The 14,890-nt window shown below is 38.4% G+C and overlaps 1 protein-coding gene across 3 annotated transcripts in view; it reads right to left on the bottom strand.

The window, feature by feature from the left end:
- Window positions 1-7,180: 7,180 nt before the first annotated feature.
- Window positions 7,181-14,890, bottom strand: part of lmx1bb (LIM homeobox transcription factor 1, beta b) — an 80,497-nt gene continuing 72,787 nt past the window's right edge. For all 3 annotated transcript variants that reach the window (XM_015605511.3, XM_015605510.3, XM_007247979.4), the window contains 3 exons: window positions 14,749-14,815; window positions 9,692-9,850; window positions 7,181-8,583 (listed from right to left, as the gene is read on the bottom strand). In XM_015605511.3, the coding sequence (XP_015460997.1) occupies window positions 8,426-8,583; window positions 9,692-9,850; window positions 14,749-14,815 (384 nt within the window). In that variant the 3' untranslated portion in view covers window positions 7,181-8,425. The remainder of the gene's footprint in view (window positions 8,584-9,691; window positions 9,851-14,748; window positions 14,816-14,890) is intronic.

Raw genomic sequence — 14,890 nt, 5'->3', positions numbered from 1 at the left:
CAATGTTCCTAAAACCCCAAATGTAGTTGACAAGCTTTCAGACATTCTACTAGTTCAAAGCTAAGCTAACAGCAATGCACTGGATTACTACTATTTTTGTGATCTTTTAAAGTTTTCTCAGTAGTTTACACACAAATACTGGTACTTGAGACACAATGATCTCATGTAAGACAGTATGAATACACAAACAGTACTCAGTGGAGTTGTGTCACACTGTCGGATAACTTCTATATTGTAGCAGCTCAGATTGGACGTCTACTCTCTGGCCAACATCCTGAAAACTTAAAAAAGTGGCCCAGATATCTTTCATGTTGGTTGTTTGTTCTCTTTCTCACCCGTGTCTCTTTTCTCATCCTCTTCTTCTCTTTTTCAAAAGACTTGTAAAGTTTATTCTGAAGCGTTTGCACCTGGTACAGCTGTTTTTGGGTGACTGGTAGATGAATGTGGTGTTTGCAGGGCAGTGTTTCCAAAAACAATCACAGGGTGTTGAGTAGAGGTGGGCAGATTGATCCAAATATCGATAATATCGATACCAATGCTGATTTTGATATTGATATTTGCAATACTCATATAAAAAGATTGATACTCAAGCTTTTTTTCTCTCCTACACGCACTGACTGCTGTGCACATTTTTTTGTTAGGTATTTTTTTACACTCTGTTAATTTAAGAAAGAAACAGAATTGCACTGAAAGGAAGAAAATTCCTTATTTTTTTGTTTTTCTTAAGAACAATTCTATTTAAAAAAAAAGAAACAAAGAACTAGAAAAGATGTCTAGTTAGGGGAGAATTTTTATTTTATTTTTGTACTGTGGTTTCTCCTTTTCTACCGCAAAAAATGTTGTTTTGTTACTGTTCCATTGTTTCTAAATAAAATGTTGATTGTGATAAAGTATTTTGTTGTCATGTACAATGTTTGGCGAGATTCTATTCTAGGTGTTTTGGATCCTTTTAGAAAAGCTAAATGATTGTTAGATAGAGAATGAGCTTATAGTTCAGACTAACTGGTTAATAGATTGGCTACTTGAGTTGCCTAAAAAAGTACCAGTTTTCGGTTTTGGCAACAGCAAAAAACTATAATCAATGAAATGTGAAGCAGCAGTAGCAGAAAACCCTATTATTGTGCCGGATTCATCCAAAGGTCATTTGGGGGGTAACGAGAGGTTGTTAAAATGTGTGAGTAATAGCTACATACCCTTCATACCCTTTTTCACAGTTTGTCCAGTTAGTCACCTTACACCCCCGAACGTTAATGTATTTTAACATCAAAATTTTTATCAAATAAAAATATGAAAAGTGTGACGTGCCAACGTATTCTGCCCCCTTTAATCTGAAACCCCTATATAAAATACAGTGTAAACAATTGCCTTCAGAAGTCACTTAATTATTTAATAGAGTCCAGCTGTGTGCAATTTAGTCTCAGTATAAATATAAACACCTGCTCTATGAAGACCTCAGTGGTTTGTTACAGAACACTAGTGAACAAACAGCATCACGAAGACCAAGGAACTCATCCCAAGGAGCACTGTTCAATTAATCCAAAAATGTAAAAAAAAGTATTCACAGTAAATAATACTTAACAATAATACTTGAACTATTGTTGGGGTCGCAGGGCCTGGAATGATGGAATGGAGGGTTCAGACATTCTTATCCTTAAAAGCACATAGTAACATTAGCGACGAGTTTAGCTAACGTTACAGAGGAGAGAACTAAGGTTAGCAGAGAGCTAGCTAACATTAGCAGCAAGCTAGCTCACATACTAACTTTAGCTTCGAGTCAGCTAACATTACAAGGGAAAGAACTAAGGTAAGCAGAGAGCTAGCTAACATTAGTGGCAAGCTAGCTAACAAACTAACTTTAGCGGCGAGTTAGCTAACATTACTAGGGAGAGAACTAAGGTAAGCTGAGAGCTAGCTAACATTAGCGGAAAGCTAGCTAACATACTAACTTTAGTGGCATGTTAGCTGACATTACCGAGGAGAGAACTAAGGTAAGCGAAGAGCTAGCTAACATAGCAGTGAGCTAGCTAACATACCAACGTTAGCAGCAAGTCAGCTCCATTTCCAGGAAGAGAACTAAGATTAGCAGAGAGCTAGCTAACATTAGTGGCGAGCAAGTTAGTAGTAGTATTAGTATTATAAACATCATCACTACAATTGAATTGATAATTGTCTCATTTTTTTCCATATGTGCAGTTCTTTTAACTGTTCTTTCATTATTCTTTATGGTTCCTACGTGCAATACAGTGTGTTGGTAACCCAGTGCAATTTACATATGTTATGTTGGCTCTGTCCTGCATTCCTATGGAACAAAATTGAAAAAAAAAAAAGTTAACAAATGGGAAACGTTAATTTTCCTATGTTTTTAATACAATACATTATATAAATTATATGTATTAAGGTCTTAAAAAGATCTTAAAAAAGCATTAAATGTTACTTTTAAAATGGTGTAAGGACCCTGTGTACAGAAATATTAGAAGTAGTGCTTTGGCAAGACTAAATGCCTGAAATACCTTAAATATGAATTTGGTCTTAATTGTTTAGGTGTAGGCAAAGCATTAATTAATTATTAGTAATAAAGAAATAAATGGAAAAAACATTAAAATAGTACAACGTTTTTTAAGATTAAACACTAAACATCTAAAGGATATATGGCATCGACTGATGTAGAGCCAGACTATTCTTTAAATTCTGTACTGGTTTTCGATGGCTCTTTTGTATTTTTATTTACAGTAAATGAACGGCCATTGATTGACTTGTAAGGAAGTGATTTAATTCACTAATGGTCTTTCACATTTACTACCTGCCCATTTCCAGAAAAGCTTCACCCCCTCAGGCTAAATGATTTGTTTCCTGTTGACTATGTATATAAATATAATATAAATATAGTGAATCATAACAGTTGTACTATATTTTATAGTTTATAGAGCGTGTGCTGTGGGAGCATCTCTCAAACCTGTTGGAGCATTTTTTTTGTAACTGCAAATCAGAGATCAGAGAGAGGCGTTTTTCAGTCCAGGACAGAACCAGAGATGCTACTAAAGATAAGCAGGTCAGTTGGAGGTCAGCTAGTCAAAGTGAGTGCCACCCATTTAGCGGCTGTAGAGCTGCCTGCTCCTCCTGCAGGCCTGGAGGAGATGTACCTGTGGAGGATCTGCTGATAAGGCCTGCTCTGACATGGACAAGACGGCGGGCCACGCCTAACTAACACCTGCGATGGCAGATGAGGAGCAGATAAGAGCAGAGATATACTGCAGTGTAATCAGCCGCAGCCCACAGCCACGCTGGAAGAGCAGGAGCTCCGCTGCTGGAGCTCTAAAGCTGGCCTCCAGGCCTCTGCCCACGGAGAACTCTGAGACACAGATAACCGCAGTAATTTATGGAGCATTAGGAAGAAAAAGTCAAGAGCTTGCATTTTTCAAGCTACACCATTAATCGCTCTACTCAAAAGTGTGGCAACATCTTTTTTTTTTTTACGTTTTTTATAAAGAATAAAAAATTATTCTGTCAAAAAATGGTTCTGGTAAATCAGATGATTTAAAATAATAGGTGTTTTTTGTAACACTCATCTTTATGTGTGAACTATCACAATAATACAATATATTTTGGACAGAAAGAAGACTGGAGAGTTTGAGGACTGGCATTGCCGACATTACAGCATTACATAGCACCTACTGTACATGGTCCTGTAATGAAAATTGTCAGTCCTAAACTGTCTGCCTGCCTTGCTCTGGGCTCCAATTTCCAGCATGCACTCACACTGAACTTCCCTAACTTTCCTGAGCATGTGACACTATGGTGTTCCTGCTCCCCCAGTTACTGATTGTTCCCACCTGGCCTGTCTAATATAAATAACCCTCAGTTTGCTCTGTTCCCTGCTGGGTATTAAATCTATTGTTTTAGCTCTTCTACAAGCATACCCTTTGTTTATTTCCTTTGGTTGTTGACTTGTTTTTGTTTCACACTCTCCATTTTTGCAACTACTACTGACTGCAGCCTGCGGGAAGGCGGAGTTGGTCGTCTACTTTGTCCAAGTCAGTCTTGCGAGCTTGTAGTGTACACACAGTATTTAAGCCAGATGGTGTGGTGCATTATATTTAAAGTCTGAATAAAAGTGTATTATTAATTATTATTAGTATATTGGATAAACATCTGAATAAATCCGAATAAAAAACATGCGCTAACTGTCCTTTACATTGTTTACTTTCATTCAAAGGCGGAGCTAAGACATGACGCTGGCAAAGTGGGCGGGACTGGACGCGTTGGACGTCCAACTCCGCCTTCCCGCAGGCTGCAGCCAGTACCCTCTCGATTTTTGCCTTAGCTGTCTCTATTTTTGATTCTGTTGCAGACTATTTTTGTGTATTTTTGACTACTCTTTTGCCTTAGCCCTCTCTTTGCTGGATTTACCGTGTTTGACCTTGTTTTGCCTGACTATGCTCTGGGTAATGTTGTTTATATTTGCTGCCATATTGTATATATATACTAACCCTGCCTATCCCTTACTACTCCTATAAGCCAAGCACCTTTGTTAATAAACTGTGTGTTTGGTACCTGCAAGTATGTGTCTTGTGTCTGGACAGTGTGACAAATATGCACGTATCTTTAAAAAATAGATGCACCCAGAAGGAAGGGTGGGATTATAATGCCATTTGGATAGAAGATAAAAGATAAATTTAGACCTGATCTGGGTAATATTTACAAGAAGTAGTGTGCAATGCAAGTATAATGCTGAAGTATGCCAGACATAAACTCCTAAAACCTTGGTCAATTTAAGGAAACTCATATGCTTAACTGAGTACTAGTATTTACTTTTCACACTTTACATATTTCTAACTGCATAAGTCACTTTATTTATAGATATTTATGTTTCTATCATAGAGGTGTGTATATTTTTGCAGATGTACATTGTGTATCTATGTGATATATCTATACTTAATATTTATGCTGCTAAACTTTTTAAAATCTTGTATTTTTACTTACATGCTATATTTATTTATTTTTCTCTGTTTTTTGCGAGTCAATGCAACGAAATTTCGTTCTCCGTACAGGAGTGTATTAAGAATGACAATAAATGAATCTAAGTCTAAGTCTAAGTCTAACATGTGGTAATCTATCCCATGCAGCTCCAAAATTCTCACACAGTTTCTGTAGATTGTGCATTATTTGTGGAGTGTTGATAGAGCGTCCAATAGCTTCCCACACAGTTTTAATCAGGAATAGGTGTGGAGGTACAGCTTGACATGGTATAGTATTTATGTTTTAAAAGCTCAAAGCCCTTGCGATGGCAGTAGTGTGTGGACGAGCATTGTCCGGTTGGAATAGCGCACCAGAGTTTTTCCTGTAATGAAGACCAAAGATGATATGGCATTGTACCAAATTACACCCCACTCCATGACACCAGGTCTTCTGGATTTGTGATGTGTGATAAACCGTTGATCTTGGTGATGACCATGGTGCCTCAACACATGGATTTGTTGGTTGACTTCAAGATAAAAAACAGCCAATCAAATCAAATGTTATTTACATTAAGAGCATGCACAAAAACGTCTGCGACCCTCTAAGGATTTGCATTGCATTTAGTAACAAAAGCATTTGGGATATCAGGATGTTGGATGATCATCACCCCCTTTCATCTCCATCTCCCTAAATAATCCCCCAAAAAATTAATGGATGCCAGAGAACACAGTTATTGTAATAGTTCTAATAATCTGTCTGTGTGAAGTTTGCACATTCTCCCAGTCTCCATGTGGGTTTTCTTCCCACAGTCCAAGGACGTGTTAAAATTGCCCCTAGGTGTGAGTGTGTGAGTGACTGTGTCTGTCTGTCGGCCCTGCGATGGATTAGCTACAGCTCTCTCTGCAGCCTAAAATTGATTATGTGGTTAAATAAATGTGAAATATGAATAAATGCAAATGAACTGTATTCAATGTTTTAAAAATGTTATAGACCCATGCATTATTTCCACAAGAACATATAACACATATGTTGATATTTTACCAAACAAACTCTACACACCCGTAATAGAAGGAATTTACAAAGAGCTTTTTGGGCTCTATTTTAGGAATATATAGGCAAACCTCTAACTGCGCACTTTGCAGCTTGATTTAGGGTGTCAGTGTGCCTTTGCTATCATAACGACAGGAAAAGTATGCCTTGCGTGACTCAAAGCGCACAAAAGGCATGTACTATTTTTTTTTTTTTACTTACATTTAATTGCATTGTACTCACATTTTTTGGAAATGTCATAGGTGGACATCAGGAACAGGTATACAATATACGGAAGAAAAATGGTCTTTAATTTAATAAATTAATACTGCTCATATGGATATGAATTGTTTGTTCTTGCTGATAACATTATAGTCAAGAGAGTGTCACAATGAACACACGTTTTATCAATTAAGATCATTTGAATAGGGAAACTGTGCCCAGATTGGTCTAATTCCTTGCAGCTGAAGTTTTATTCCACTTACAGCTCTGGAAAAAAATTAAGAGACCACTTCAGTTTCTGAATCAGTTTCTCTGATTATGCTATTTATAGGTATATGTTTGAGTAAAATGAACATTATTGTTTTATTCTATAAACTACAGACAACATTTCTCCCAAATTCCAAATAAGAATATTGTCATTTACAGCATTTATTTGCAGAAAATGAGAATGGCTAAAATAAGAAAAAAATAAAAAAGCTTTTAGACCTCAAACAATGCAAAGAAAACAAGTTCATATTCATGAAGTTTTAAGAGTTCAGAAATAACCCTGGTTGTAAATCACATTCTTGGCATGTTCTCCTCCACCAGTCTTACCCACTGCTTTTGGATAACTTTATGCCTTTACTCCTGGTGCAACAATTTAAGCAGTTCAGCTTGGTTTGATGGCTTGTGATCATCCATCTTCCTCTTGATTATAGTACAGAGGTTTTCAATTTGGTAAATTCAAAGAAACTCATAATTTTTAAGTGGTCCATTTTTTTCCAGAGCTGTAGTTTTACTTACTCTGAAGAGCAATAGTCACCTACTTAATTACACACTAAGGGTTACCATACATGAAATACATGCAAATCAATGCAACCTGGCTGAGTTGTTCCTAAGTTGTTTATCACTGTACCAGTGAAGGGCACCAGGAACCAATAGTGTTTCTGCAGAGTTTAAAAAGGTAGAAAGATTTCAAAAATGAAATTCAAACTCAGGAGAAATGGAGTTTATTCATAGTACCAACAAACTTTGGTAATTTAGCAGTCTTCACATTTGGAAATGCATTTTCGACAATGTTTAGGGCCTGTAACAAATAAATAGCACACTTTTGCTGATGTACATCATAGCTGAGGAAAGGGTCATATCTCATAATTAAAAGATAGATGGGTGAAGGATGACGATGCTTTTAACTGCCTGACATGGTTTTCTCCTCTTTAAATAAAGCTTTTCAGTTTTTTAAGTACCTTCAAGAGCATGTTGTAGTTAAATAAATAGAATGATCTCCATTTTGAACATGCACAACTGATTTGTTCAGGAAACATATATTTACACAAGTATAGAGCTCACACAGTCCATCATCTCTCACCATCTTTCAAACTAGGACGAACTGAAGCACACGCACACACACACACACATACACATACATACGCACGCACGCCCAGAGAGATACACATACATCTTTACTCATGTCTATACACATACATACACTTGTACACACACTCTCTGCCATACACACGTACACACACACACTCTCTCTCTCTTTCTCTCTCTTTCTCTCTCACACACACTCATACAGAGCTAATACACTACACATTCATCCTTCTACCATTTCTAAATCCACTTTCAAAGCTAAACCTATTAAAGTGATAAAAATGCAATGCTGAACATAATGAAAAGAGAATTTATGAGTCCAAACATCACATTTAAACGTCTCAACAACACAAGTTTTTTTTTTTTTCTCATCTATTTTCTAATGGTTTTCTTTCTCAATGTCATGTTCACGAAGAGTATGGGCTCATGCATTGTGAGATCTGTGTCTTGATCTTCAGCCTTCCTAGGCAGGATGCTGTGGACTGAGGTTTGTGGCTTCAGTGGCTTTCAACTGTATGTCAATACTCTTTTTTTTTTTTCCCCCCCACGAGTGGACATCGAAGAGTTGAGTGCTACTACGGTGAAAGTCATGTACAAACGATCAACAGTTACCTAGAAAAAGTCTTGTCAGCTTCAGAAAACTGGCTGTCCTGAGCTGCATTTTTCACTACTGAGAAACAGGGGACTCCTCGTCTTCGAGTTCTTTGCGTTTGTATCATTTGAGCCCATGTTTCCCCTTTTGTCTGTGAGGAGGGTTTTTTTCGTAAGCTTGGCTGAGAAATCTTGTTTCTGAGGCATTTTACAGAAAGGAGCAGTGAGCTGCTGTGAGCCCACTCCTCTTGCTGGTCCTTGTCCACGTTGGATTTCATGAGGCAAAATAAGAGCTCTGCATGGAGTAGAGTCGGTCGATGGGGTTTCCCACGCGCGCCTGCAGGGAGCCCGCTTCTGAAGAGGCCAAGAAACAGTCGCTGAGGCTGGTCAAGGAGGTGTCGCTGTCGATATCGTGGAATATGGAGTCGTTTCCTGTGGAAAGCAATAGAACATTTCCGTTATAATCTGCATTGAAATATTGGTGATTTTTAGATTAGCATTTCTCAACAACAACATGTTTTCAGATGACAATAAGACAATTTACAACAAAAGGGGAGTCTTTGCCAAATGCCTGAGCTAATAGCAAATGTTTACTTCTTTGCTAATCTCCAGCTCAGTCATGTTCCTTGTGGGCACAGTTAGTTTAATACTCTGTCCCATCTTTAATGACACCATTACACAAGACAGTGACAGGATGATAGGCTATGGTTTTTTAATGAGCTGGCATCGCTGCCTGTTTCCTGTTGTTTCACCATAAACTCTGTGCTGGAGCGTGATGAAACTGGGGATTGGGGCCTTGCCATTAAAGGGAATGAATGACAAGCCACTGGGGAACTCTTCACTGCCTATCTGTGACCAAACAACCTCCACAAGCAATACTTAAACACGGGGTTAATATATCAGTAAAGCTGAGAACACTGTCCAAAAGGGCTTTACAGAGACTGTCCCTTTGTCTCATATTATTACAGCGTAGAGATAGATACTTTTCTGTGTAGTCATTTTTCGTTTAACGCTTATGGTTCTGAAACCATCAGCACTGGTTATTGATGTTTTGTGACTGCACCCATATACACTTTCCCAGGGTGATTAGACCGTCACCCACCATGGTTAACCATTGTTGTGTTTAGATGTTTCGCCGCAGATCATCTTCCGACTTTTCATATTCTAGCCAATGAGCACTGTCACAAAGCATAACAGAATATGCCATCAAACCTCAAGCGCGGGCGGAGTGAATAGAGTGGATGATTGTTGGTGTGGGAATTGGAGAAGAAGGGAGTCGGGTTGGGAATGTACAACATATTGGATTCATTTACTTGGAAAACTTCAAAATAAACTGGTGGGCCTGCAAACGCCTTTGTGTCATCTTCTTGAGTGTGTCTCTCTGTGTGTGTGTGTGTGTGTGTGTGTTGGGAAGGGGGGGGGGGGAGGTGGTGTTGGTGGTGGTGAGGTTGTGTCTTGCGAGAGAGCTGGCTCTGTGGTGTAAACACATGCCCCAGTTTTGTGTTATGAGGGTGGGAGTGCCCCCAGGGGTGCTGCTCACCATATGGGTTCATGTGGTCGCCGGGCATCTGAGGAGGGGTGAGGCCCTGCTGGAAGGGGTCCGCCGTGTAGCCGTTCTCCATGGCCACCATCTGCTGCTGTGCAGGGGCCAGCGGTGTGTAGGAGCTCATCATGCTCTCCATCCGGTTGGACATCACCTCTGCAATCAGACAGAAGGAGAAAAAAAAAAAAAAATAAAAATAAATGACACATATGCTACAGGTAAAGTTCCCAAAGGCAAGTTATGCTGTGATGAAGTGCTGTTGGAAATTGAACAAATTGTACAAATTGAACAGACAATAAAGTTGCATTAAGCGGGAATCTCTGGGTTGTAGATCATAAACGAACGTATAAGATGTGCCTTTTTATAAAAAGTATTGCTTTTTATATTGTTGCATTAAAATCTTTTTTTTTATAAATATTAATTTATTTCAACTAAAATTTTGCAGTGTTGCATTTTGGACATATCCTATAAATATATCCATGGTAGCACCCAAACAGAGTTCCTAGCCTTAGATATATTTTATACAACCTTTCAATGTTGTGCAACCCAACTTACAACATAGGATTTCAGCTCTAATCTTTCATAAAAGCTCAACTGAGGGGTAAATTATTGTTCAAAAAACTTTTAAAAGATTTTAATTCATTGTTGTAACATTTGGCTCAGTTAAATATGAAAAGCATGATTTTTTTTGGCATTTTCCTGGCTACTGCACTTTCTGGCTTTTCCCACTTGCACCACAATATTGCCAACCCGTCGTCGCTCGTGACATAACTAGCAAGCTGATTGGCTCTTTTTGCTCAAGATAGGGAGTTTATCCGTAAACAAAGACTGTCGAAGAATTCTTTGACAGTATTTCTGAATAAAACAATCGTAGAAAAACAACCAATGAACCTACATGTGTCTGGCAGAAATCACATCCACAATCCAAGGATGAGACCCCACACGTATGCATGGGACGTGACTACTACTTGATGGCTACTTGACAAAAGTTTTTCCTGTCCCATGATATGTGGGATGTCAGTGTACTCTATTTTACATTTCTATAAGTTAATTTTTCCAGCCTCTTTCAATACCTTAGAATTATTGAAAGAACTGTGACCCCTTAAGACAGAAAATAAGATGAACGATTGTCGGTTTAGTAATGTGCCTGATTTAAAATGCATTCAGAATAGCAATATTAATGAGCAGGATTAGACTGCTACAGGCTGAATGTGCAGAGATGTGTATTAGTATTTAAAGAATTTAAATTCTACTGAGGACAAATGAAACACAGAAACTGGTTATCAAACCAAGCCGTTAACGTTTCTCTGTAGATCTCCTTTCTAGAGTCCAGTTACATAATGAATTTGATACAAAAATTCTGGACACTGACAGTATCTGCCCTCAAAATCAAGATGAATTCAAATCATGAAGCAGCAAACGAGAAACATGCTTGTACTGGAACGGGACAAGACCAACCCCGTGGAGCAATTCTCCATGGCTCATTTTCAGAGCTGAGGGCTAGGAATGACTCTTGTGGCTTTCAGACGAGAGCCCACCATCCCGGCCCTGTACTTTAGAGTGGTGAGCTCTTGCGAGAACGTCTGATACTCATTTCTGAAGGGTTCCGCAAGTTTCCATTACATCTGTGTTGATTCTGGGAGAGCAAAGCAGTTACTGTTGGTAATGCAGAGCAGTGGAGCAGCAGTAAACATTAGCAGGTTGTGAATATGCAAAAAAAAAAAAAAAAAAAAAAAAAAAAAAGTTTTTTTTTTTTTTTTTTCTTTTTCTTTAGTTCACACGGGAACTTGTTCCACTGCGCATCGCAGCAAACACACGCCCCGGCTTTTCACCTCATCGCTAAATAAATAACCTGGGACCAAACGAAACCTCTAGAATGCTGATGCCGATAACCAAGATGGATACCATTTATGATAACGTATTTGAGCGAGTAATAACTGTGGGCGACACATTCCAGCTCGATTCCATGATCGATGACATCAGTGCCTCTACTCTTGTACTCTTGGCTGCCTCTGTATTCCCCAAAGGGAGGTCCGGTTTCAGCAGACGCTCTGAGTCTCGGACCACCAGGTCAGCTCACCCACGCCTGACTGTCTCTGGTGAGCAGCATTACCAGTTCATCTTCCTCCTCGTCGCTGAGAAAACATTTCTACTGGACGAAGACGACGTGGGTTCATGACCAATAGGAGATCACTATCTACCTAAACGACATGAATTATCCAATCAAAGTGACAGAGAGGCAACGGCGGATAGCAGGAGGCCACAGAACTACTGACCCACATTCTATCCGTCAGACGGTGAAAAAGTGAAACTAAGAACTAGTGCTCGTGTGATGACTCTACAGTTCTGGCACTCAATACCTCAATATCTTTTCTTTTTCCTTCCTTTTCCTTCTGCCTTTTTTTTTTCTTTTTTTTTTCTTTTTTTACAGCCGAGTTCGTGAAAAAGCCTCATAACTGGATGCACCATGAGGATAGTCTAACATTGGTCTATAAAATAAAAGTATTATTACTCTTGGTTTATAGCTGAAGATGATTCAATGATCTGAAGATTATGACTTTCCAGCGGGGGAAGGTACACGAGGTTGTGCTCAGCAGTAAAATGTCAATATAAGCTTTGGGATTTCCCCAAAGTAAAGAGAGAAAGAACCGCTCTCATGTAATACAACAGAAATGCTTGCTTCATATCTCATCACTTTAGAGTTCTTAAATCTAAATTTACTTTGTGCTGATTCTGTTAATCACATTTTGCTTCAGAGTAAAACAAGTTTACCAGCATGACAGGTACGGTTAGATTTATTCTTCCTAAGCTTTAGTGCAGGGGAATCAGCCACTTACAACAATACTATTGTCATATCTCAGTATTACAGAATTGACAGTAGAGTTGGTGCTACAGTATTTAAGGCTTTAAACTGCAGGTTTTAGGACGGGAAAGCCACAGGAAGTATTGAACGCTAAGCTGTCAAATAATACTAAGTGGATTTCTCTACACAGATTTTATGTCAGGCACATTAATAATAGTTCAAACGAAGTTAAAGTGAGCGGAGAGCCAAAAAGAGTGATGGCAGGGTTTTTTTTTCACAGCATAACAATAAATATTTTCACAGGAATTAGGGCTCTGAGCTGCGGAGGAACCATTTGTCTCCCCCAAAGTGCTTGGAATAATACTCTTCAACCCGCCCATCCCCTCCAGTTTCCATAGGGCCTGTTCCTAAATCAACTGACAGTGGTGGGCTTGCTTGGGTCTTTTTTTTACTTGATATACAAGCACTTTTAAACCTGAGTATGAAAAGCCCTGTATATCATGCTGCCACGTTCCAGGTTTTGCTCTGGTAAAACAGAATTGAGGAGAGCTTTTGACCCGGAACGGGTCACAATGACAATGTGAGGACAGTGAGATGTGTAACAGATCTCTAACTACTGGCGGGTCATTGGGCAGGTCAGACGCAGAGAATAGGTCATCCTCTATGCTTGGCTGCATGGCAACCTGAGCTGCCTGGCTGTTACAAAGGGATGCGAGGCAGCTTCCAGTAGGGAGTGGAGAAGGTGGTGGATGGTTGGACTTTAGTGTGCTTTGGTTGTAAGTTAATTCCTTTTTCTTTTTTTAAATATACAGTGGACAGAGGTCAGGATCTGCCCGCTTTGAGGCTGAAGGCTGAAGATAAAGATGGCTGATGCTACACATGCAGATATGTAGAGAAGGAGGTCTGTAAAGAGCCTAACAGCGAGGCATGAGTGCATGTGTTTTGGATGGGTTGTGGATGAGTCATGTCTGAGATGTACCTGTACATGTGTACCACTTTTTGGGTCAGTATCAATATATTGTGCCTTTTGTGACGCAGAAAACACGTAACAATAAATGTTCAAGATTTTTTACACAGTTTTTACACAGTGGTGTGTACAAGTAAATTGAATTAAAAAGCACAGTAATATACAGAAAAAAAAAAAACTTCTGGAAAAAAATAAAAAAATAAAAGACCACTTCAGTTTTTCTGTTTTTTTTTTTTTTTACATACAACATTTCTCCCAAATTCCAGATAAAATATGGTCAATTAATGCATTTATTTGAAGAAAATGAGAAATGGCTGAAATAACAAACAAAATAATCACAGTTGTCGCGCATCTTGGCATGTTCTCCTCCTCCAGTCTTACATACTGCTTTTGAATAACTCTATGCCACTCCTGGTGGTGATGGCTTGTGATCTTCCATCTTCCATCCATCTTCCTCTTGATTATATTCCAGAGGTTTCTCAATTTGGTAAAATCAAAGAAACTAATTGGTCTCTTATTTTTGTCCAGAGCTGTATATTGTCTTGGGATAATATACCTTGGGATAACCCCGCCCCTTTAAGAAAGTAACCTCTAACATCAGTGTTATCACTAGCTTTACACGTTTTTTTTTTCAATAGGCTTGCTGCTGCATAATATATATAAATATAAATTATAATAATATTAATTTCACTTAATATTTCTCATATTATCTCCATACTCAGCTGAGGCAAATCTTAAGCTGTTTCCCTAATCATAGTACAAAATCACGATAATTAAAATAAATGTAGAAAATATAAACGTATCTTTAAAACAATCACCATTAACAATTCAGCATGTCTGCAAAACATCAGTTTTCACTAAAATCTTACAGCTAGCCATTACGGGAAAAAGGTACTGCATAGCTCAGTGTGTAGACAGACCCGCTAGGTCTAATTTATTATTATGGACACAGGGACTTTTTTTTTTTTTTAGAAAGTGAGATCAGAAAATCTTTCATTTTAATAAACCTTTCTACTTTAAAGCTACTATTAAAGTTCTTCTAATCTCCTAAAATATAACTCATAAGATTCTTTAAAGAACTACTATTTGAAAGAGACAAAAAGTTGGTATTCTATGGTCTTACTCCAAATTGTCTTTTTTATATTAATTTTTTAAGTGCTTTACTGCTGAAAAGGGGCTTTTTAAGAAATAATAAATGATAAAAGAAAGCTAATCAAGTAAACGTTACATGTTCTTTTCTCTGATAAAGAAGGTTATTGTGAGGTGGGTATTAGGACTTCGTACCTTGCCCCAGCCTTTGGGAGTTCTGTTGCTCCTGTTGCTGCTGCTGTCTTCGCGCCAACTTCTTCATCTGGAAAAACACCAATAAAGTCACGATCAGAAAACTTCAGAACGGCCCGAACCGACTCTCGTCTAATTAAAAAAA

Source organism: Astyanax mexicanus, chromosome 12 (assembly GCF_023375975.1).
Source record: "Astyanax mexicanus isolate ESR-SI-001 chromosome 12, AstMex3_surface, whole genome shotgun sequence".
NCBI lineage: Eukaryota > Metazoa > Chordata > Actinopteri > Characiformes > Acestrorhamphidae > Astyanax > Astyanax mexicanus.
Note: the sequence above shows the minus strand (reverse complement) of the source record. Positions and strands in the feature narration are given on the sequence as shown.